At 41.9% G+C, this 26,354-nt stretch overlaps 1 protein-coding gene across 1 annotated transcript; it reads right to left on the reverse strand.

Annotated features, from left to right (window-relative positions):
- Positions 1–22,039: 22,039 nt before the first annotated feature.
- On the reverse strand, positions 22,040–22,345 carry LOC138426616 (cytochrome c oxidase subunit 6C-like). Its single transcript, XM_069565334.1, has one exon. It carries the CDS (start codon positions 22,296–22,298, stop codon positions 22,086–22,088), a length of 213 nt encoding a protein of 70 aa, XP_069421435.1. The 5' UTR covers positions 22,299–22,345; the 3' UTR covers positions 22,040–22,085.
- Between the last annotated feature and the right edge of the window lie 4,009 nt (positions 22,346–26,354).

The following is a 26,354-nucleotide window of genomic DNA, read 5'->3' on the forward strand; positions in this document are numbered from 1 at the left end:
TTCTGAAGTCATTTTATGAGGCCAGCATGACCTTGGCAGCAAATCCAGAAAAGACATTGCAGGAAAAACAAACAGATATTTCGCATGAAAACTAACAGAGAAATACATAACAAAATTTTATCAAATTGAATCCATTAATATATAAAATATTATATATCATGATTAAATAGAGCTCATTCCAAAAATGGAAATTTGATTCCACATTTGAAAGTTAATCAATCATGTCAATGGACTAAAAATGAAATGGTCTATGGGCAAATCAAGATGCAAAACAAAAGCATTTGTCATAATCCACATCTGTTCATGCTAATATTTTCAGCAAATTATAACTAGAAGAGAACCTTGTCAACTTTATAAAGGCCATCTATGAAAAACCTATAGCTAACATTATACTCATCTCATAAGCTGGCAAAGTAATGCTCAAAATTCTCCAAGTCAGGCTTCAACAGTATGTGAACCATGAACTTCCAGATGTTCAAGGTGGATTTACAAAAGACAGAGGAACCAGAGATCAAACGGCCAACATCTGTTGGATCCATAGAAAAAGGAAGAGAATTCCAGAAAAACATCTATTTCTTCTTTATTGATTACACCAAAGCCTTTGGCTGTGTAGATCACAACAAACTGCAGAAAATTCTTCAAGAGATGGGAATACCAGACTACCTTACCTGCCTCCTGAGAAATCTGTATGCAGGTCAGGAAGCAATAGTTAGAACTGGACATGGAAAAACAGACTGGTTCCAAATTGGGACAGAAGTACATCAAGGCTATATATTATCACCCTGCTTATTTAACTTCTATGCAGAATATATCATGTGAAATGTTGGGCTGGATGAAGCACAACCTGGAATCAAGATTGCTGGGAGAAATATCAATAACCTCAGATACTGCAGATGATACCACCTTTATGGCAGAAGGTGAAGAGGAACTAAAGAGCCTGTTGATGAAAGTGAAAGAAGAAAGTGAAAAAGCTGGCTTAAAACTCAACATTCAAAACACTAAGATCATGGCATCCAGTCCCATCACTTCATGGGAAATAGACGGGGAAACAATGGAAACAGTGACAGACTTTATTTTCTTGGGCTCCAAAATCACTGCAGATGGTGACTGCAGCCATGAAATTAAAAGACAGTTGCTCCTTAGAAGAAAAGCTATGACCAACCTAGACAGCATATAATTTTGCCAACAAAGGTCCATCTAGTCAAAGCTATGGTTTTTCCAGTAGTCATGTATGGATGTGAGAGTTGGACTGTGAAGAAGGCTGAGCGCCGAAGAATTGATGCTTTTGAACTACGTTGTTGGAGAAGACTCTTGAGAGTCCCTTGGACTGCAAGGAGATCAAACCAGTCAATCTTAAAGGAAATCAGTTCTGAATATTCATTGGAAGGACTGATGCTGAAGCTTAAATTCCAATACTTTGGCCAGCTGATGTGAAGAACTGACTCATTGGCAAAGGTCCTGATGCTGAGAAAGATTGAAGGCAGAAGGAGAAGGGGATGACACAGGATGAGAAGGTTGGATGGCATCACCAACTCGATGGACATGAGTTTGAGTAAACTCTGGGAGTGGACAGGGAAGCCTGGCGTGCTGCGATTCACGGGGTCGCAAAGAGTCGGACAGGACTGAGTGACTGAACTGAACTGAACATTATACTTACTGGTAAGAAACTGAGTATTCGCCTCACTAAAATCATGTAGAAGGTAAGGATGTTTGCTCTCGCTCCTCTTATTCAACATTGACTGTAGCCAATGTAACAATGCAAGAAAGAGAAAAAAAGGCAAACAATTCTAATGAACTAAATCCGTCTTTACTGCATCATGACCATCTAAGTAGAAAATCACATGGAATCTTTTTTTTTTTTAAGTGCTACTAGAAGTAATCAGTGAGTTTAGCAAGGTCAATATACAAAAATTGTTTATACTTCTGAAGTGAAGTGAAGTGAAAATCACTCAGTTGTGTCTGATGCTTTATGACCCCATGGACTATATAGTCCAAGGAATTCTCCAGGCCAGAATACTGGAGTGGGTAGCCTTTCCCTTCTCCAGAGATCTTCCTAACCCAGGGATTGAACCCAGGTCTCCTGCATTGCAAGCAGATTCTTTACCAGCTGAGCCGAAGGGAAGCCTAAGAATACTGGAGTGTGTAGCCTATCCCTTCTCCAGCAGACCTTCCTGACCTAGGAATTGAACCGTGGTCTCCTGCATTGTAGGCAGGTTCTTTACCAGCTGAGCCACAAGGGAAGCCCAAGAATACTGGAGTGGGTAGCCTAGCCCTTCTCCAGCAGATCTTCCTTACCCAGGAATTGAACTGTGGTCTCCTGCATTGCAGGCAGATTCTTTACCAACTGAGCTATGATACTAGCAATAAAAAAATTAGAAATTAATTCTTAAATTCATTTGCAATAGCACTGAAAAGCATGAAATACTTATTGATAAATTTAGCCAAATATGTTTAAAAATTGTATGCTAAAAACTATAAAACACTGGTAAGAGAAATTTAACAAAAAACATGAAACATAAAAGAAAAAATAGATAATATGGACTTAATATAAAATTAAATTTTCTGTTCTTTAAAAGACATTATTAAGAAAATGAAACATGAAACCATAGACTGTAAGAAAGAAAATATTTGCCAAAAAAATTTTTGCGTGAGTAAAACTATGGCTGATTCATGCTGATGTTTTGTAGAAATCAACACAAAACTGTAAAGCAATTATCCTTCAATTAAAAATAAATAAAAAGGAAAAAAATACATTTATTAAGTTCAAAAAATTTTATAAACAATTTGTATACAGAATGTCTAAAGATCTCTTTATAATTTCATGATAAGAAAGAAAATTTTCATTTGTAAAAATTCGAACACACACATCACAAAAGAAGAAATCTAGATGGCTAATCAGCACAGGCAAACATGCTAACATCATCAGTTACTGCACGCATGCTCTGTCACTCAGTCATGTCTGACTCATTGTGACCCCTGGAGCCCACCCAGCTCCTCTGTCCATGGGATTATCCTGGCGAGAATACCGGAGGAGATTGCCATTTCCTCCTCTGGGGGAATCTTCCCAACCCAGAGGCTGAAGTCCCATCTCCTGCATTGGCAGGTGGATTCTTTACCACGGTGCCACCTGGGAAGTGGTATGTAAATTATATCTCAATTAACCTGACTTAGATAAATAAGAAAAGAAAATACATACACATATATATATATAAGTATACAAATACTTATACAGAAGGAGAAGAGGGCATCAGAGGATGAGATGGTTGGATGGCATCACTGATGCAATGTACATGAACTTGGGCAAACTTCACCTGGCATGTTCCATAGGGTCACAAAGAGTCAGACATGATTGGGTGTTGATATATATAATGTTCACTTAAAGTGTCCATATATGTATCAAATGTGGGGAATTGCTATTTCACTCATAATTTTAAATTTTGTTATAATTCACAAGGAGAAAAATTATGAGTGTGATATTGATTCTATATATTGATTGCCTATAGGCACACTTTCAATGAATTATACATACAGTTTTACAGTATTTTTTTAACCTTTGTTATTTATTTTATTATATTAATGGAAATATAATTTTTATCTGTTGAATCTAATAAACATTGCAATTTGTGTTTTGTATATCTTTGCTTTCTTCATTGCGTTTGTCTGGTAATTCATTTTTATTGCATTTGGCTAATTAATGAGTTTATTATTGAATAGGAATAAAGAAAAGGAAAAACTGGTTCTTCAACACAGATAGTTACAGAAGTGCTATTAAGGGGACTTCCCTGGTAGTCCAGTCGTTAAGAATTTGACTGCCAATGTAGTGGACACAGGTTCGATCCCTGGTCTAGAAAGTTCCCATGTGCCTCAGAGCAACTAAGCCCGTGTGCCACAACTACTGAGGCCATGCACCTCAACTCCTGAAGCCTGTGTGCCTAGAGCCTGTGCTCTACAAGAGAAGCCACCACAACGAGACGCCCTTGCATCACAATGAAAGAGTAGTCCCTGCTTGCCACAACTAGAGGAAGCTTGTGCACGGCAACAAGGACCTAGCGCAGCCAAGAAAGAAAAAGCACTATTAAGGCAGGTGTAGAGGCCCGTGCGTGTATGTGCATGTGTGCGTGTGTGCATTAGTCGTTTCCCTTGTAACTGGTTTGGATCACTGTCCATCTGCAGATTCAAGCTCCTCTCCATAACAAGCAGCAATTCTAATAATCCACTGAGTCTTAAGTACAAAATCATTTCCCAGTATAGCTCTCCTGGCAATCTGTGACTATTTCTCAACTCTTTCTGAAATTGGAGAGGAAGAGATATGATCAGCTATCTCAAATCCCAACATAAAGATCCTTCCAATTTTAAAATCCTAAAATTTGATTGGGAGTTTATTTAAAACAAAGCTTAGGGTGTTTGCCAGGGTCACTGCACAGAGAAGTCTCCTCAACCTAGCCCTTTTCACCAAGCCTAGATACTTTCCCTCAACTCAGTCAATGGTAACAGATACCTGCTCTCTATAGGGCCCCTACTCAGCCCTATAATAGAAAAGATGAGCAAGGCAGAGTCTGTCCCCTCAAGCGATTTATAGTTCATCTTATAATAACAATTGCTCTTCACAATGTTAATCCCAAAGCCTCTCTGCGTGCATGCTAAGTTGTGTCTGACTCTTTGCAACCCATGGACTGTAGCCCACCAGGATCCTCTGTCCATGGGGTTTTCCAGGCAAGAATACCGCTGTGGGTTGCCATCTCCTCCTCCAGGGGATCTTCCAGACCTAGGGATTAAACCCACATCTCCTGCATTGGCAAGCAAATTCTTTACACTGAGTCACCTGGGAAGCCAATCCCAAAGTCAGTAAAATCCAGAATTATCAGGAAACATTCAATTGTGTTTTCTTCCTTAGGTAACAAAGTAGTGCCAGAAATGTTAGAGAAATTATATGATTACAATAATCACAATCAATAGCTCGTCCCTTAAATTTCAGTAAAGCAAGAATTAATTCTTACCCAAACACCAAATTCCTCAGAGTTTTAACTCCTATTGATTAAGGCTTTCACTGCCCACTTGAAACTGTTATCCAAGAAGGATAGAATCTCTGTTCCCAAAGGGAATAATTAGTTTGATATTGACCACCTGACCTGCCTCTTGAGAAAGAGGACCTGTATGCAGGTCAGGAAGCAACAGTTAGAACTGGACATGAAACAACAGACTGGTTCCAAATAGGAAAAGGAGTACGTCAAGGCTGTCTATTGTCACCCTGCTTATTTAACTTATATGCAGAGTACATAATGAGAAACGCTGGGCTGGAAGAAGCACAAGCTGGAATCAAGATTGTCGGGAAAATATCAATAACCTCAGATATGCAGATGACACCATCCTTATGGCAGAAAGTGAAGAGGAACTAAAAAGCCTCTTGATGAAAGTGAAAGAGGAGAGTGAAAAAGTTGGCTTAAAGCTCAACATTCAGAAAACGAAGATCATGGTATCTGGTCCCATCACTTCATGGCAAATAGATGGGGAAACAGTAGAAACAGCGGCTGACTTTATTTTTCTGGGCTTCAAGATCACTGCAGATGGTGACTGCAGCCATGAAATTAAAAGACGCTTGCTCCTTGGAAGGAAAGTTATGACCAACCTAGACAGCATATTAAAAAGCAGAGACAGTACTTTGCCAACAAAGTTCCATCTAGTCAAGGCTATGGTTTTTCCAGTGGTCATGTATAGATGCGAGAGTTGGACTGTGAAGAAGGCTGAGGGCCGAAGAATTGATGCTTTTGAACTATGGTGTTGGAGAAGACTCTTGAGAGTCCCTTGGACTGCAAGGAGATCCAACCAGTCCATCCTAAAGTAGATCAGTCCTGGGTGTTCATTGGAAGGACTGATCTTGAAGCTGAAACTCCAATACTTTGGCCACCTGATGCGAAGAGCTGACTCATTGGAAAAGACCCTGATGCTGGGAAAGATTGAGGGCAGGAGGAGAAGGGGACGACAGAGGATGAGATGGTTGGATGGCATCACCGACTCGATGGACATGGGTTTGGGTGGACTCCAGGAGTTGGTGATGGACAGGGAGGCCTGGCGTGCTGTGGTTCATGAGGTCGCAAAGAGTCAGACGCGACTGAGGGACTGAACTGACTGAACTGATTGATACACCCTTGTTTTTTCCCATTGTCTTGGCTTTTTTGATCAAAATGTTTCTGTACTTTCTTGCTTGTTTATAGATTTTTCTATTGAGATAATAGCCGTAGCCCCACTGCTTTATTGCTATTTTCAAGTAGTGGAATGCAAGGTTTATACAGAAATCCTAATTTCCAGGTTTTTCCTCTGCTGAAATGTGAAGGTCGGGACCTTAAAAGATAATGATCTAAATGGCTCTCATTTTGAAGCTAACAGTTTAAAACCCAACTATTTGTAAAGAAGTTCTTTCTAGAATTTGCCCTCACTCCCTGGAAAAGATTTGACTTTCCTAATGAGCCATGTACCTCCATTTGCTATAAAATAGAAATTCTGTAATTTATCCTGTTTTCTTTTGGCTTAAGCTAAATAACTATGTCTCTAGATATCAATTACTCAACTGTTCCCCTATATGATTTTTTCACTTCTCTTTTAACCTGTCTTGCAACTTTAATCTGCCTCAAAACTTCTGTGGAAGTTAGCAGGCATACAGCACTCAAAAGTAAACATTAAATTAATAATGGCAGTTTAAGAATGGATTCTATTAATTCCTTCCTCTCCATTCACTACTAGTTGTATAATAACCAGATTTTGAGGTATTTCAAGTGCCTAGATTTATTTCTTTTAGTGAAATCCATCTATTGATGCAATCAGGTAGAAATACTTATTAAGGTAAATTAGATATTATTTATTCTTTCTCTAAAAAATCAGAAATAACTGACTAGGTTTTTGAAGAAGATAATTTTTTAAACAAAAAATTTAAAAATTTGCAAGCAACTAAATCTAGGCAGTAAGTAGTAGCACTCCCCAAGAAAATACTACTATAAAAATTTGAAATTATTCTTTAAGAGCAAACCAATAAAATAATATACAAGATATTTGAACAACATGGATAATAAGCAACATGTTTTCTTAAAGACAGCATCAAAAATTTTAACCTATAACCAAAATCTGGAGTTCAGGTTTACCTCTGAATACAATCTCATCAAGGGTGATCATGTTTCCAGTATCTCTTTACACCTCGGTAATAAAATAATGTGAGCGGACACTGGAAATGTCTGTCTGCCATCCCATTCTGAAAGTTGGTCTTTCACTAAAATATCTTCAGTTAAAAGTTCTCCAGTTGGTATTATTTACTGTGGTCAGGCGACCAGAGAGCGGGGTCCCTCACCTCAGGGTTGGGGTGTAAATTAGAGAGAAGGCATAAGTGAACTGAGTTTGGTGGTCATTTGAGATCCTGATGGACATTTGTCTGCCTCACAAAAGCCCCCTACAATTGGGCTCAATTTGTCACCACTGACAGCTTCTGCTCTAAAGAGGCCCAGATCTGGAGTGGCACAGATGTTAACAGTTTTTCTCTTTCCTCAGTTTGGACCACAGGTACAAAATTCACAGAGTTGATAGTTCTAAGCAACCTGCAAGACCTCAAATATACACCTTTTCCTCTCTCTTTTCAGAGCTCACTGATGTTGGTCCGATCAGTTTCCTCAGTGCGAAAGCCATCGCCAGAGCCAGCCAGCAGGAGACCGACAGGCACACAATAATTTCATGAAGCATTGCTGCTGCTGCTGCTGCTGCTGCTGCTGCTGCTGCTAAGTCGAGTCAGTCGTGTCTGACTCTGTGCGACCCCACAGATGGCAGCCCACCAGGCTCCCCCATCCCTGGGATTCTCTAGGCAAGAACACTGGAGTGGGTTGCCATTTCCTTCTCCAATGCATGGAAGGACTCTAAAAACCACAAACTGAAAGGGCATCTGCACACCAGCCTCTAAGCTTTTAGAAGGCAGAGCCCAGCCTCACTCACTGCTGTACCCTCCCACAGGGTTCAACGGGGTGGACCACGCAACAGTCCCTCTGTAAAGGTTACACAGAATTGACAGAGGACCTTGACATGTGGCCTTAATGAGCCCATTTCACTTAAGTCTCCCTTACACTGATTTCAAAGAAGTTCCAATTTGTAACCAGACATCTACAGCAGGGGCCATCAGAAGGTACAATCGCAGTGGATTCTTGCGGCAAAAGCCATCCAACTCCTGTGTGTTTTGTCTGTTCCCAGAAAAATGACTGAGGAAAACAAAAATTTTTGTGCAGGCACCTTGCAGTGAGTACAGTTTTCATATAATTGTCTTTAAGAGTAATTGAATCTGTCTTTTAACAACTCACAAATTATCTCCTGACAACTTGAAATAATAGACTTTTTTGTTAAAAGGAAAAGCCTGTGGAGACCAAAGGTTAAACAGGTCTTTTCATCATGATAAATCACTGGTTAATGAGGTCACTATTGTTGGGTATTACGACCATTCCCTTTAATGCCATTACCTCCCGGTTGTAAAGCTGACACTACCAATGGGCTGCATTCTTTGAACTTTTCCACAATATTGACCGGCTTTTCTGAGCAGATGTTCCTTGCATGTGATTGCAAGAGGTGCTACAATTCTCAGTCAAGGAAGCAGCTTCAGGCAAAAGCTTATGGAAACCAGACGGCCGAGGCTTTGGCAGAGACGAGGTAAGAAGGAGCAGGAGAAAGGAGCACAAGTTTTAATTCTGTGATAATAACATCAATTTGCCCTCAGGTACCTGAGGTGATATTATGTGGCAACTAGCACCAAAGAGCTTAATGAATGGTTATTCATTAGAAATAAGGTGAAAAGCGCAATTAATACTTGGATTTCTCCTTATACATTACAATAGCACACATATTCTCAAGTTGATCCTTATACAAATTCTCTATGTTCCATTTATTAATACTACTTTTAGATGCGGAGACCAAGAACCTTAGAGAATTCCTTTTTCTAGGTCTTGCAGATACTAGGTGATAAGGAATTGTTGACACCAATCTCATGCTCGCTCATATACACAGCCATTGACACCAGAAGAAGAAATTAACTAATGACACATTAGACTGCGCTAAGTATTAATAGTCACTTCAGATGTTTCTTTTAGAAACAACAATTCCACAAGTTGTTCTTCGTTTGCACTCAATGACTGAACAGAAACAGAACTATATAATTTTTACAATAGAAAGATTTTAGAAAGATTGTAATTCCCAATTACATAGGGGACAGAGGCCCAGAGGCAAGTAACTTAGCAATTCTCATAGCCAGATGATGAAGCCAGATGAAAATATTATGAATGTCATATTTGCAGCAGCATTCTTAGAGCAGAATTGCTTCAGGGCACATTTACAATTTTTTAATCACAAAATCTTCCTTCCTTAATTTTTTCTTGTTGCTGCATTGTGTTGTTTTGTTTGCCTGAATTAAAAATGAAAAATGGAATTAATAAATCAGATATACTGCTAATATGAAATCATGTATCATGCCTTCCAAATACACATTGTTACTATTATGTAGGCAGGACACAGATATTTTGGCATGAACTGTACATTTATTAACATCTGCTACCCACTGCCTTTGTGAAAAAAAAAAAAAAAGGAAATTGAAGTCATTGCCATCACTGGAGAGCTGGCAGACATTTAGTTGAAAAAAATGTGTATGAATTTGTACCATTCCTGTTTCATAAAATTTTGAAGCATTGGAATAACTTGAATGTTTTACTTTTTGAGTTATTGAGAAAGAAAGAACTTTTCTCGTAAGGGAATAAATCCAGAATCACTGATGTTTGCTACTTTTTCCCCCCTCACAGTAAGTAATGACATCTACAACACTAGCCAAGCTTTGCTACTTCAGTCGGTTTTTTTACATTTTTCACATGCTTTAAACTGTTTATTTTATTTTGGAATATAGCCAATTAACAATGTAGTGATGGTTTCAGGTGCATAGCAGAGTGACTCAGCCATGCATATACATGTATCCATTCTCCCCCAACTCCCCTCCCCTCCCCTCCAGGCAGCCACACGAGTCCAGCCATCATGGTTTGGGTTGGCATCACTTTTGAGGGCTACTGATGAGATTTAGAGAGGATTAAAAAAGAGACTCTAAAAGATGGGGAGGCAAGAGAACAGCAGCATATTGGATGTTCATTAAGGGCAAAGACTATATTCACTTTTGTATGTAGCAGATAGAAGGCATTCAATCCATGTTTGTTGAATTAACTGAATAGGTACAAATGCACAAAATCATAAATGAATACTTCATATATACTCTATAGATAATGGTTTAATTTTTATACTTCAGGCTTCCTTTTCCAAAGCTGGCTTACTTCAAATATTTAATTTATTATCACAACTTCCAACTGTCAGTCAGGTGGGGAATTATTTTGTCTCTTTTGACAGATGAGGAAATAGAGCCACTGAACAGGAAGCAAACTATATAAAAAAGGAAATACTGATTTCAACCGAATCATGCTCCATGTTTGCAAAATTATAAGAGGGAAGCCATCCAAAATAAAACTGACAGATTTAACACAGGAAGAGGCAATCTTGGTTGGGTGCGTTCCTGCAAAGAGGGAAAGGTTTCCATTTGGGGGGAACAACAACAACAAAAGAGTCAAAAATCTTCCCTCTCACACAACGAAGGATAAAATGTGGTATTGAAACAGGAAATTAATCTCCCCAGTGCTTTGTCTTTGTACTGTCAAAGACTCTGATATGGGGGAAAATTCTAGATGTCTGGAATCCCATATCAAATCCCTAATAATGAGCTGTTTTGCACTTTTTTTTTTTTTTTTTTTGAGAACTGCAACCCTGGATCTACAGGGGGGATTAGGCAAACCTTCATTAGTAGGGCTTAATTTCCAAACCTAAATTCAGAGTAGGCCTAGGCCACATTCACATGAAATTAAAAAAAAAACAAAACACAAGAAGTCAGGCACACTTCAGGATGTTTTGAAATACATGGGTATTAAGTCCTGTCTTGGTAAAACAAATATTCCGCTTAATTTCATTTTTCACCACATTCAGGTATCATACAGAGTCTGAATTGGAGACTAAACCTATTCTCTCACTTTAAGGGATTATAGTGTTTCAATAATCAAATGAACTTAAATAAGAACACGGGTCTGGTCAGTGAACAGAGAAATAATGAGAGGATGACAGTTAACATTTTACTTGAACTCACCACAATGTTGTACTGTGCTACCTTTAGCTAGCATAGTTATTCTCATTTTAGATGAGGAAAATCAGATGCTGATGAGTGAAATGAGAAGTGAGCATGTAACATTACGAGGGAAACAGTCTTGCCTCTCTGTTTCTATGATTTGGGGACTTTTTTCCTTTTGACAGCTCACTGCAGTGGTCAGCAGTATGGCGGTTATAATGTCTGCAGTGGTTTAAAAAACTTCAATATAATCTTGTGATAGAGAAGATGGGTCAGATAGCTTAAAGTGTGTAACTCCAGGGGTGGTGAGCTCACGTCTAGAACGTATACTGCCCAGGAGCAGTTGGCTAGTGCTATCTCAGAAAAGATACATCTCAGAGGAGGCCAGGTCATTCCTGATCGACAACTCATATGCTGCTAATTGGAATACAGGCTGTCAAAAAGGGATATTATTAGTGAAACTAGTATCCTGTTAAATAGAATAAATGTTAGAAAATGGGTATGCATTCAACATAAAGGGATGGGCAAAAATAGTTTAGGGTCTCTCTCCATCTTTGTATGAACAAGGCATAAGAATCCACTGGGGGACTTCCTTAGCAGTCCAGTGGTTGGGACTCTGAGCTTCCAATGCAGGGGACACAGGTTTGATCCCTGGCTGGGGAATTAAGATCCCACATGTTGTGTGGTGCAGCCAAAAATAAAATAAAAGGCACATGCCATCTGGGAAAAGAGCATCTAAAAAAAAAGAGAATCCACTGAGGCACTGAGAAGTCTGTCTTCAAGGAGAACTAGGAGACAGCTACACAATCCATCAAGCATTCCTGGACTCACCCCTGTGACCACTTAGTATCCACCTTCAGCCATACTGTAGCCCCAATCTATAGATTAAGTTCTGATCTTCAAATTCCGAATCAAAAAGATTCAAGGAACCTTAGTCTGAAGTTTGGAGTTTAAGCATCGTCAACTTTCCCATATGTCTGGGGTTGACTTTGGCTGGCCAAGGTTTTGACAACTTGGCTTTTTCTTCTTCCTGGGGACTCTGTAATATGATCACAACTTGGCTGCTTGGGTAAGGATCCTCCTCCACAGTCATTCCAAACCCAGAGTTTGGGTCCTGCTCTTGAAATACAGGTTCCAGCCAGAAAAGTACAATCTCCATAAGTTTGCCCAAGATAGTCCTGGTTAATTCCTACTGACACAGTGTCATTATTGTGTAAGTATTAACAGCACTCCAATTCCCTCTTAGAAGTGTCCTGGTTTGCATAAGAAATTATTTGTTCACTCTACCCTTGAGAGAAGAAAACCTTGTCTTCTTCAGCATTATATTCCTGGGGCTTGGCAGGGAGATGGGGTTCAATGTGTATCAGCTGAAAGTGAAAGTCACTCGGTCGTGTCAGACTCTTTGTGACCCCATGGACTATAAGTTCAAGGAATTCTCCATGCCAGAATATTGAAGTGGGTAGCCTTTCCCTTCTCCAGGGGATCTCGCCAACCCAGGGATCAAACCCAGGTCTCCTGCATTACAGGCGGATTCTTTACCAGCTCAGCCACAAGGGAAGCCCAAGAATACTGGAGTGGATAGCCTATCCCTTCTCCCTTCTCCAGGGGATCTTCCTGATCCAGGAATTGAACCAGGCTTTCCTGCATTGCAGGCGGATTCTTTACCAACTGAGCTATCAGGGAAGCCCCCATGAGGATTCTCCAGGCAAGAATACTAGAGACGGTTGCCATGCCCTCCTCCAGGGGATCCTCCCAACCCAGGGATCAAACCCAGGTCTACCGTATTGCGGGCAGATTCTTTATCAGCTGAGCCACAAGGGAAACCCGTGTATAGGCTGAAGGAGTGAGTTAAGAAAAGGAAGGACTATGTCACAGTGTGTTACCTGGGGCCAGTCTTCCCTGATATTACTACTGCTTAAGACTTGCAAACACCACTTGCATTGACTTTCAAATACATTCTTACATTTTCTGCAGCCACTTAAATCAGGCCAACTAGAAGCATCTTCTACTGGCCAAAGCTAGGAAAATCTGAATATCAATGAGAGTAACAACATCAATGGGTTGAACACATTAAATAAGATTAAGCTCATAATTAAAAGTGATAATCAAAAGATTCCAAAATAAAACTTCACTTGTGATTTTTGGAATACCTGAGGAACCAATTCATCATTTAAAAACTAATACACATGGACTTCTCTGGTGGCACACTGGATAAGAATTCACCTGCCAATGCAGGGGACACAGGTTCGATCCCTGTTCCAGAAAGATTCCACACGCTGTGGAGCAACCAAGCCTGTGTGTCACAACTACCAGAGCCCATAGCCCTAGAGCCTGGACTCTGCAGGAAGAGAACCCGCCACGCTGAGAAGCACATGAGCCACAAGAGTAGTTCCCACTCTCCGCAACTAGAGAAAGTCTGGACGCAGCAATGAACACGCAGCACAGCCAAAAGTAAGTAAATAAATACCGCAGTGTGTACATGTCAAAAAAACAAACAAACAAACAAACAAAAAAAAACCTAATACAGAAAGGGAAAGAATTAAGCACTGAGCCTGCCTTTCTTATACAGCCTGCCTTTCTAACTACACCTCACTGTAGGTCATCAGCTCCTGAGGGGACGTTTGGCTTTATGATAGGACACCAGCTAATAACCAATGAGTGAATGAGGTATTTAGAATATCAGCATTTTCCAGCTTCTAAGGTTCTCAAATGGAGCAACTGACCTTCAGTAGACAATTGGCAATGTCTGAAGACAGTTCTGGTTGTCACAACTGGGGAAGAGATGCGTATAGCATCTTGTGAATAGACACCAGGGAGGCTGCTAAACATCTAAAAACACCCAAGACGGTCCCCCGCAATAAAGGATTATTTGGCTCAAAATGTCAACAGTGCTAAGGATGAGAAATCCTGAAGCAGACAATAATCCTTAGTGGTTGCAAATATTAGAGACAAGCAGACACTGTGTCCCTTGTGAGAGGCATACACAGAGCCTCCTATACAGCATCATGCAAGAAAAATCAGCCTTGCCTCTGAGTAAACCTCTAGTTCAGGGGCTCTAGTAGGCATTCAAATCCCCAAGTGGGCTTGTGAAAACACAGATTTCTGGGACCCTCAACTGAAGTTGCTGATTGGATAGGTCTGGGTAGGTTCGAGAGTCGGTATTTACAACAGGTTCCGAGGTGTTGGCCCTGCTGGCCCAGGCTCACACTCCAAAATATAAGTTTCAGTTTACAAGAAATACAGAAGGTAGGAAAACATCTTAACTCATTATAATATTCATCCATCATACTCTTTATTATACTATTAGAGTTCATTATAATATTCTCTTCTGACCTAGGGGTGGGGGGCTTATCTAACAGTGTCATATCGTTTTGTCTTTTCATACTGTTCATGAGGTTCTCACAGCAAGAATACTGACTACTTTTTGTTAGAATTCTTCACAATGACCTATCAGTCTTGGGTGGCCCTGCATGGCATGGCTCATAGCTTCATTGAGCTTCACAAGTCCCTTTGCCATGACAAGGCTATGATCCATAAAGGGGTGTCCAATATGCTATGGGGAAGAGCGGAGGGCAATCACTAATAGCTCCAGAAAGAATAAAGTGGCTGGGCCAAATGATGCTCAGTTGCGGACGCATCTGGTGGTGACAGTGAAGTCTGATGCTGTAAAGAACAATATTGCATAGGAACCTGGAATGTTAGGTCCATGAATCAAGGTAAATTGAACATCATCAAGTATGGGATGGCATGAGAACATCGACATCTTGGGAGTCAGTGAACTAAAATGGACGGGAATAGGCAAATTTAATTCAGTTGACAATTATATCTACTACTAGGGACAAGAATCCCTTAGAATAAATGCAATAACCTTCATAGTCAACAAAAGAGTCCAAAATGCTGTACTTGAGTACAACCTCAAAAATGAAAGAATGATCTCTGTTCGTTTCCAAGGCAAATCATTCAATATCACAGTAATCCAAGTCTATACCCGAACCACTAATGCTGAAGAAGCTGAAGTGGAACAGTTCTATGAAGATCTACCTTCTAGAACTCACACCAAAAAAAGATGTCCTTTTCAGCATAAGGGACTGGAATGCAAAAGTAGGAAATCAAGAGGCTCCTGGCGTAACAGGCAAGTTTGGCCTTGGAGTACAAATGAAGCAGGGCAAAGGCTAACAGAGTTTTGCCAAGAGAACACACTGGTCATAGAAAACACCCTCTTCCAACAACAGACAACTCTACACATGGACATCATCAGATGGTCAATACTGAAATTAGGTTGATTATATTCTTTGTGGCTGAAGATGGAGAAGCTCTATACAATCAGCATAAACAAGACCGGGAGCTGACTGTGGCTCACATCATGAACTCCTTATTGCAAAATTCAGACTTAAATTGAAAAAAGTAGGGAAAATCACTAGGCCATTCAGGTATGACCTAAGTCAAATCCCTTATGATGATATAGTGGAAATCACAAATATATTCAAGGGATTGGATCTGATAGACGGAGTGCCTGAAGAACTATGGATAGAGTTTTGTAACATTGTACAGGAGGCGGTGATCAAAACCATCCCCAAGAAAAAAGAAATGCAAAAAAGAAAAATGGTTGTCTGAGGAGGACTTATAAAGAGTTGATAAAAGAAGAGAAGTGAGGCAAAGGAGAAAAGGAAAGATATGCCCAACTGAATGCAGAGTTCCAAAGAATAACAAGGAGAGATAAGAAAGCCTTCCTAAGCGATCAGTGCAAACAAATAGAGGAAAACAATAGAATGGGAAAGACTAGAGACCTCTTCAAGAAAATTACAAATACCAAGGGAACATTTCATGCAAAATGGGCTCGATAAAGGACAGAAATGGTATGGACCTAACAGAAGCAGAAGATGTTAAGAAGAGGTGGCAAGAATACAAAGATGAACTATACAAAAGAGATCTTCATGACCCAGATAATCATGATGGTGTGATCACTCACCTAGAGCCAGACATCCTGGAGTGTGAAGTCAAGTGGACCTTAGGAAGCATCACTGTGAACAAAGTTAGTGGAGCTGATGGAATTCCAGCTGAGCTATTTCAAATCCTAAAAGATGATGCTATTAAAGTGCTGCACTCAATATGCCAAACTCAGCAGTGGCCACAGGACTGGAAAAGGTCAGCTTTCACTCCAATTCCAAAGAAAGGCAATGCCAAGGAATGTTCAAACTGCTGCATAATTGTACTCATTTCACACATTAGCAAAGTAATGCTCAAAATTCTCCAAGCTAGGCTTTAACAGTACATGAACTGAGAACTTCCAGATGTTCAAGCTAGATTTAGGAAAGGCAGAGGAACCAGAGATCAAATTGCCACCATCTCTTGGATCATAGAAAAAGAAAGAGAATTCTAGAAAAACGTCTACTTTTGCTTCATTGACTACACTAAAGCCTTTGTGTGGATCACAACAAACTGTGGAAAATTCTTAAAGAAACGGGAATACCAGACCACCTTACCTGCCTCCTTTTGTTTTGCTTTTTTAATATTAAAGATATTCTCTTTTATTCTAAGAAAGTTACAAAAATTTCTCTGGAAACTAAATTTGTAATTGTCGATTCTGTGTCCATCTTAGTGTCCTTACCTGGTGGAGAGAGTGCCTCCCAGACACAGCCCCTTGAAGGCTATAGCAACCTTCTGTAGGTCTTGGGCAGTCCTAAGCTATATTTATGAAATAACACAAAATGACTATCACACAAGACACCCTGGGAACTCAAGGATAGTATCACTGGGGTTGACCGGAAGGAAAGACCACCTCCTTCCTGGTGTAAGAAATCAGGGATGGCTGCATGGAAGAGGAAGGGTCAGTTGATTCAGAACCTGAAGCGAATGCATAAGATTTTGACAGCTGGAGATGCAGTAGATAAGACAGACAAATGAGAAGTCAATCACTGCAATAGATGCAATGGGGCAAGGTCGAAACTGGTGAGCTCAGCATCTGCTCAGAGGCTGGCAGGAGCATGGGAGCCCAGGAAACTTGTAGGAGATGTAAGGAAGTTGGAGACACATTGTGAAGAAAGGAGAGTGCTCAGCAGATGATGGGTCATAAGTGTCTTTTGCTTTTTCAAAAGACTTGCCTTATTTTGGAAGCCTCACCCACATAGCTGTCTTGTGTACGTCTAGTTTGTGCAAGTTCTTTTCTACTTCCTTTGCTTTTGATGACACTGCAGACAATTCCCCTCTCCCTCTAATGTGGACAATTCTCTCCTCCAATAGGTCAGTGTATTCTTTCATTTCCACAAAGACAGCCCGCTGCAACACTACCCCCAGATGCAAGAGGTCCCAGGTTGAAGAACAAACTACAGAGATGGCCAGGCCAGGCAGGCTCTGTCAAGCTCTCCACTGCCTTGCACGAATTCCTGCCCAAGGCTGCCCCAAGGCTGTGCGCCTCACTGAGGAAAACGGCTGTGACCCCTCAGCTCCTTTATTAGGTTTCCAAGTGAAAGAAATAAATTTGGTTTAAAAAAATGCTCATTTCATGTACACTAATTAGCACAGAATTGCTCTTTTGTCTCAGCTGCTACGGAGAACAACAGCGCTGAGACTCCTGGCTGGGAAGACAGTCCCTCTCCCTTCTTGCACAGCGGCTCAGGTCACTCCACACAAAGATCCCAGGGAGCCAGGATCAGCCAGACTTCCTAAACACCAAGAAGGGACCCCTGGCCTCAGCCCGCTTCATCTCTAGGTGAAAATATAAAACATGGACAGGACAGAAAGCATTCCTCTCCAAAGTGCAATTTCTACCTCCCTTCAACCCCAGAACCTTAAGACATGGGCGATTTTACTCACTCATTTCCTCTCTTATTATTTATGCAGTTGCTACTGCATAAGTCCTGATTGGCCTTGACTCTTAGCATCTGAGAAAGAGATGAAAAAGCAAATCAATGCTTTTTCTAAGAAGAACTTGGAAGGAATTACCAGCCCTATAATGCTGAAATCTAAGTATATGTGTGTGTGTGTGTGTGTACATATATGGGCTTCCCTGGTGGCTCAGTTGGTAAAGAATCTGCTTGCAATGTGGGAGACCTGGGTTCGATCCCTGGGTTGGGAAGATTCCCCTGGAGAAGGGAAAGGCTACACCCTCCAGTATTCTGGCCTGGAGAATCCCATGGACTGTATAGTCCATGAGGTTGCAAAGAGTTGGACACGACTGAGCGACTTTCAATTCATTGTATACATATATATGTGTGTGAATATATATATTTGATTCTGAAGTATGTACTTTCCTACATTTTAATATCTCCTAAATAGGCAGATTAACAGTGCAAAATTATAAATGGCAGGAATTTTTCTTTCTTGGTGGCACATGAAACTGTGTGTTTAATAACTGAGAATATCTTGGATTGGATTTAAAAACCAGTAAAAGTCAATGACAGACTGTTCATGTTTGGGAACGTATGTACACCCGTGGTGGATTCATGTCAATGTATAGCAAAACCAATACAGTATTGTAAAGTAAAATAAAGTAAAAATAAAATTTTTTTTAAAAATTAAAAAAAAAAGAAATTGATTAAAAAAAAAATCCTCGTATTGACAAGCTCTGCGCATCTCAAAGGAATTTCCCTTCTCATTCCAGTCCTCCAAAGAACAGTTTTCCGGGAGACAGAATTCTGTTTTATTTTTTATTTATTTATTTTTTTTATTTTTTTATTTTTTTTTTAAGATAAAATATTTTAGTTTTTTATTTTTTAAAATTTTAAAATCTTTAATTCTTACATGCATTCCCAAACATGAACCCCCCTCCCACCTCCCTCCCCATAACATCTTCCTGGGTCATCCCCATGCACCAGCCCCAAGCATGCTGCATCCTGCGTCAGACATAGACTGGCGATTCAATTCACATGATAGTATACATGTTAGAATGTCATTCTCCCAAATCATCCCACCCTCTCCCTCTCCCTCTGAGTCCAAAAGTCCGTTATACACATCTGTTTCTCTTTCCCTGTCTTGCATACAGGGTCGTCATTGCCATCTTCCTAAATTCCATATATATGTGTTAGTATACTGTATTGGTGTAGAATTCTGTTTTATCAATCTGAAAATGAGATGGTGTATCTCAAATTCCCTAAGACTACTGGTTCCTAGCAAAACTGCACGGAGACAGAATCAACTTTAGGCAGACAGAGCTGGTTCTAACTTCCATTTCTGGTACTCACTATTCTTTCCTTTTTGAAGCTTCACTTACTTGCTCTGTAAAATATTGATGACAACATTTCTTTCCTAGAAATGAGAAAAAGCCTGGCATGTAGGAGATGCTCAGAAAAAGCTTCTTATCCATTAATACAGTTATTTGTGATACTCGATACATAACTGCCCAGAAGTTCATGCAATCTGCAAAACACGCCAATCAGATATGAAACTGGTAACTTAAAGCAAGGTCACATGGCTGGTGAAAGAGATGGGGCTGGGGGTTCAGTCTAGTGTTCTCTTTTCTATCCAACAGCCAACTCTGTCAAAATTCTCATCACAGACCCCAAGTCCTGCACTCTGGATCCTAAAGAGTTCCAACCCACTCAAAAAGCAAACAAACAAATCCAGAGAGTGACATGAAAATGGCTAGGCTCTTCAGAAGACATTGACTGATTCTAGTGAGCATCTGTGTGAATCATCATGTCAAAAATGCAGGGGTCATAACGAGCTCTGATAGGATCCGATGCCTGTGACCCCCTCCCCTGACATCCTTTGGGGGCCACCAGTCCTGGCCCGACACAGCTGCTCTGCTACCCCAGTTCGCAGCTATATTGACACAGCCATTTTCATGGTAGGCCTGTTGTAAATTTGTTGTTACATGGTGCGTCTGCCCCAAATTGCACGGTGTACGTAAATTTTTGTGTGTGTGGCGGGGCTGGCACGGGGGTTGGGGGGGTACCGGGGCTGAATGGAGCGTGTGATGAGCAACCCGCAGGAGACCTAACCCTGATAAATTGTTTACTTGTTAGCGATGGGGCTCAAGAGTGGGCCGGGGGCTGCAGGCTCAGCGGGACAGACGTAGAAGGTGGACCCACGCCAATTACCAGCCATTGTGGCGTCCCACCCTGTGATTGACACCAATGTCTCCCCTCTCACCATGGGTCCTTTTACTCTCCCAGACCCAACACAAGCCCCACTGTGCTAATACCATGGTGTCTTCAATTTCCTCTGCTGCCAGCAAAAATTAACCTAGGCCTGCAGCCTGTGGAAGACCTAAGGCCTCTGTTTTATCATGCATTTTCCCCCAGTTTTTCAAGGATGAGTTAAAAAATAGAGGTTGCTAAGGCCAGTTGGGCAACAAAGGAAGCAAAGGGACAAACATTATCTTTGGATGACTGACTTCAAAGTTAATGATCTTCCCCACTGAATTGTGCCCTCCGCTCCTCAATGAGGTCTTTGCCATCAGATAAAGAAGCGCCTCTTTAATCCACTAACACTTCTTTGTCCCTTTGTGGCAAAATGATCATTTCATCAGTTTCGGGTACTCTCTGCCGGGAGAGGTTTTTTTTTTTTTTTAGCCTGAGTGATTCAGAGCAGGAGGGACAGAGAAGGGTATTTCTCTACTTCATTTTTCCTCAAGTGACGGCTGAATAACTATGCAAAAAAATTAAGGCATAATGACCCAGCAACAGTGACAAAACCTAATTAGTCACGGAGGCCACTGGGTAATGAGCCGCAAAACCCGGCTCTTGAGTGTGTAATAACTGTATTTTTCTCCATTTCTTCCCCTTTAGTCACAGCCTTGTGTGGCATTTTTAACAAACTAAAATGGCACCAGATGCAACAGGGTTCAGACATTTTAACTTGAATTAAGAAACCATATGTTCCGATAAGTCATGGTCTCTTCTTTCCCACAGACTGGGTGCTCCATCTGCGAGGCAACACCCTGATGGCCCATGGTGAGTGAGCACCCCACGAACACGATGAGGGGTTGGGGTTGGGAGTGGGGTCTCCAGAACCCTTGCTATAGACAGCGGTTCTGACTCCCGCCAGCATCCTGGATATTCCAGATATGGGGCCCAGATTGTTCTCTGAGCACACTAAGACTGAGAAGCTTGATGAGGAGAGCAGATGGGAAGGGGTTCTGTGTCCAAATAATAGAGTCTGGAATGCTGAGAATTGCCTTTAACCCTGGTGGCTCAGGTGGGAAAGTACCGCTTGCAATGTCGGAGACCCAGGTTCAATCCCTGGGTTGGGAAGATCCCCTGGAGGAGAGACTGGCAATCCACTCCAGTATTCTTGCCTAGAGAATCCCATGGACAGAGAAGCCTGGTGGGCTACAGTCCATGGGGTCGCAAAGAGCCGGACATGACGGAACAGCTAAGCATGCATTTATGACTGTGTTATCCACTTTTGGGTGATTCAAGACACACATTAGCCAAATCTGAGGCTCCCATGAGCCTTGAGAAGTAGGATGGTCCTCGTCTCCTCCATCCTTTTGAGATGAAGCAACCAAGGAGCAGCGAGCTTAGGACACTGCCCATGATCACAGTCAGGAGTGCAGGCATCAAGCTTTGGAGCCACATCTGCGATCATTATCCCAGTGGATTTCCTATGTTTATTGTCATTATTATTGTTGTCAGCAGTAATTTCCCTTTGCAGTTAGAACATTTTTTAAAGGGTGGGAAGTTTACATAGCATAGTTTGGCATGATCTCTGTCTTCAACCCTCACTCAGATCCAGAGTCAGTTAGGTAACAGGTCAGTAATAAACAATGCTTATTTGGAGCGGGGCATCATCAGGGGTGTGCCCTTGGCCCTGGTCTGATTTTATTTTATTTTTCCACAGTATTTGTTAATAGTTTATTTATTGAGAGACTATTTCTCACCCCAGATAGTCATAGTTTCATAGTTCAGGGACACAGGAAAGTGACAAACTTCCAAGGAACTCAACCCAAAGAAATTCTTTATATTCCAAATCACTTTGCACTCTAAAAGATACCAGCCTTCTTCATCTCCTCAAAATCTTTCATGGAATCGTAATTTCTGTAGAAGTCTGCATATGCCTTCTTTCTTTTTTCAGCCACAGCAAACTTACAGAAAGCTGCAAACCCCAGGGAGACCATGAATGCTCCAACAATATGAAATTGCAGATGTTTGGCCACCAGGCCATGCATCTGAGGTTTTGCCAAAATAGTGGACATGGCAGTTTTTCTTCTTGACGGCTCAACCGCGACGTCCTCTCAGGCTGATGGAGAAATGGACCCCTGGTCTGACTTTAATGTGAGATGCTTCCAAACCCCATCCAGGCAGGCGCTGCCCCACAGGGTTAACTTTCATTTCTCCTCTGCCTCGGTGAAGATCATCTTACTTCTGGACGTCACCAACTTTGGGGCTGAGACTGGGCTTAGAAATAACAGGCATTATGATCTTTGCTCTGAGCCACAGAAAGGCTGACTTTTCTTTTGTTCCTCCCCATACCCAGCAGACCAAGAAAAGAACCTTCACGAGATGAATCCAGCTCCCCCTAGATTTTAATAAGGATCTTATCTCCACCTGAGCCTCTGGCTGGGGAATCACATAAGGGGACTCTCAAATGAGGAGTCCCACTTGGAATACAGAGTATAGAATTCACCAGAAGACACAGACACAGGTTTGGAAAAAATTCCCTCCTTGGGGAATTTTAAAATTTCATGCAGTTAAAAAAAAAAAAAAAAACAACCCAAGCTGCAAATGTCTTCCTATAACAGGAACAATGCATGATATGAAAACATACACAAAAACAGAAAAACCAGATTATCCAACTCGAGGGTTTATATAACACGTGTTATATTTTAATTCTCCATATAATTCTGACACAGCAAAGGCCTGGTGTCTGGGACTGTGTAAATGTGACAGCTCTCTGCTTCTCTAATCCAAGAGCAGCTGCATAAGGCAAAATAAGAATGTGGCGACCCCTGCTCAAAAATTCTCAAGGATTTCAAGACAGAGCATTAAATGAGGTGCGGGCTCTTCCACGCCTTGGGTCCTGTGTGACTGCACAGGTCACATACTCATGGAACCAGCCCCGGAAAGCAAAGCTCACGCATCAGCGTCCAGGTCGCAAAGGCACATATGAGACAACCGCGAACAGTTGGGCCTAGAAGGCCGCCTTGCATTATCCCGACTTCTCACTCAGAGCGGTTCAAAGCGGACTCTTTTTCCTCTAAACTTTGAACTTCAGAAAGCCTACTTTAGCATCTCAGAAGTACTGTATGTAAAATAGGGAGTTTCTCCTTGCAGACAATGCCATTTCTTCTTGACTCTTCTCTGGACTTTCATCTATTCTAGTCCCCGGCAAGCTTGGCTGCTCTGTTCATTGGGCCTTTTCCTGCACTCCAGTCATTATCCTTTTATATACTGCACTTCGTGCCCTTGTGAACCTGTTGAAAAATAGTGAAAGAGAGCTGAAAAGTACCACTGGCTCCTAAAAATAGTGCTGAGGAGGAGGCAGAAAGGGGGAACTCCGGTTTTATTCAGTGCTAAAGATAACACCACCAGAGTGATAGACTCCTCCGAATTGTCTGTCCCCACCGCCCATTGTCCCCCCCCCCGGGCACTGAATGAGCCTCTTAGCAGCTCTTGAGGGCCTGTCACAGGTAGGCACCCAACAGAGATAATTCCCAGCCTATGCTTGACTGCTTCTTTATAGACACTCACTCATGGTTCTGAAAGGCCTCAGACACTGTTGAATAAACTCCTACTCGCTTCCATAACCTTTTTCTCCCGCTGAATTTTCCGGGGATGTGAGCAGCTTCCCAGCCTCGCCAGAGGATGCTTCTGAATGCACTCCTGTTCTGAATCAAAGTCTGACAGCCAAGCCCCTTTCCTAAACAAGAGAAGAAAACGGGGGCATCGGTCCCCAGGAGGAATCTCTGCGCTTTCTTCTTCAGGTGAAGGCCAGCTCCCAGAGGCTCTGGCCTTCTTCCTGCTCTTCTCATGGGTTTATTTAGTTAGGTTGCAGGAGACCTGTTTGTTTTTTTTTTTTTTTAATAAAGGAAAAAAGCCTCCATTATCTGAGTCCTCTCTCTTTTGGTTTTGAAAATGAAGTGCATGCCTATGGGACATGCTGGGGGCTGTTTGTCCTCAGAATGTCCTGGAAGAGCACCACACTGGCTGTGAATCCAAGATCCACCATTTATTAATGTGTAGGGCCTTGGGCAAGTCACTTGCCTGTCACAGTCATCTATAAAGTAGGGCTAATAACAACCTCTCTCATAGGCTCCTTTCTATCCAAGGTTCAAATAGATCATGTATGTAAAGTGTTTTCCATGGTGCCCAGAGAATTCAATAAGTGTTAGTTTTTATTACTATACTATTACTGTTTTTCTTTTGTTATTCTTCTGATTTGCAGACTCTTAAAGGCCCTTTGAGGCCAGTCTTTGGCTGCTGAAGACTTGTCTTCTGGCCTCTGACTGACCACCTGCCATCCAGATCTTTCTAAGCTGGCTTCTCAGTGAAGGAGACATGACCTCCTCCTTATTACTTTTAATTCATCTCTCTCTGTGTGTTCTAAACTTTGGGGGCTTTATTTATTTTTGGCTGTGCTGAGTCTTCATTGCTGCTATTGGGCTTTCTCTAGTAGCGGCAAATGGGAGCTACTCTCCCTTGTGGTGCGAGGGCCTCTCACAGCGGTGGCTTCTCTCCTTGTGGCACACAAGCTCTAGGCTCATGGGTTTTGGCAGTTGTAGAGCACAGGCTTAGCGGTTGCAGCTCTTGGGCTTGGCTGTTCTGTGGCATGTGGGATTTTCCTGGACCAGGGATTGAACCTGTGTCCCCTGCACTGGCTGGCAGGTGGATTCCTAATCACTGGTCCACCAGGGAAGTCCACTTTTCATCTGTCTCTTGAAACACCCTAGGTAGACACATTTTGTTATATGTCCTCATTCAAATGGAAGTGAATATTCCCCATGACTTCATAGGCCTCTTTTAAGATCACTGAGGCATGAGAGCACTTAGGAAAAGTATTATATAAGACTCTGTATTGCTGTTCTTTTTATCCTTTGTTCACCTTTTACTTTATTGTGTGAAATAAACAAAACAAATGCTTTGCTGCCTCCCTGCCAGAAAGATAGAGAGATCCTTTTAGAGATTTCTCATTTAGAGGAAAATGAGGCCAAAAGTGGGGGCAATCTCCTTTCCTCTTCTCATTTCCCCAGCATTTCCTCTGGAACATCTTTGGCACAAAATGCAAACTTCAAGGCAACCCATCTCTGAGGTCTTTGTTTTGAAATATCAGGTGCAGCAACACTCCTTTGCTGAAACCACAAGGTTTTGATCCACATGCTGATTGGTGTGTGCTGGTGCTGGTTTAGCCACTCAGTTGTGTCTGACTCTCGAGACCCCCTGGACTGTAGCCCGTCAGGCTTCTCTGTCCGTGGAACTCTCCAGGCCTGAATACTGGAGTGCATTGCCATTTACTTCTCCAGGGGATCTTCCCAACGCAGGGATCGAACCTGGGTCTCCTACACTGCAGGCAGATTCTTAATCGAAACTTCTAAAATCAAGAGAGCTAGAGGCTAGGAAGGAGACTCCCTCACGGAACATGTGAGCACTCTTTCTCTTAACAAGAAGAAAGGCATTTGTGTCCTGTTTGAGTTGGTCCCCCTTTAGGATCAGCACAAGGCTCTCTGAGGTAAAGTCCTGGGGGAAATTGTTCAAAGGGAATCCCACCCCAATTCTAACCCACACCAGAGAACCCATCACTCTGAGACATCTTTCCTGTCAGCAGGACTGCTTGTGAGTAGTCACTTACTCACTCAGCTGTCTACTGAACACCTACTCTGTGCCCGGTCCTCTGCAATATGCGCATGTGTGTACACTAAGCTGCTCAGTCGTACCCGACTCTTAGCGACTCTATGGACTGTAGCCCACCAGACTCCTCTGTCCATGGAATTTTCCAGGCAGGAATACTGGAGTGGGTAGCCATTCCCTTCTCCAGGGGATCTTTCTGACCCAGGGTTAGAATCCGTGCCTTTTATGTCTCCTGTACTGGCAGGAGGGTTCTTTACCACTAGTTCCATCTGGGAAGCCACTCTTCCTGTTGAGGCCTGATAGAGGCCATGACTAAAATAGGCCGGAGCAAGCATCCCGGAAACAGCTGAGACACTGCCCAGGTGGGATCAAAATTACCCCGCCGGTGACAGGAGGACTCAGCCTGTCAGCATGCTCCCCGTAGCCTGGTCTGTGCCAATCGGGATGAGGATAGGAATCTCCTAAGA

Source organism: Ovis canadensis, chromosome 21 (genome assembly GCF_042477335.2).
Source record: "Ovis canadensis isolate MfBH-ARS-UI-01 breed Bighorn chromosome 21, ARS-UI_OviCan_v2, whole genome shotgun sequence".
Taxonomy (NCBI): domain Eukaryota; kingdom Metazoa; phylum Chordata; class Mammalia; order Artiodactyla; family Bovidae; genus Ovis; species Ovis canadensis.

What these genes read in the sequence shown, in the direction of transcription:
- LOC138426616 (XM_069565334.1), bottom strand. Translation starts at nt 22,298, where the DNA reads ATGTCCACTATTTTGGCAAAACCTCAGATGCATGGCCTGGTGGCCAAA.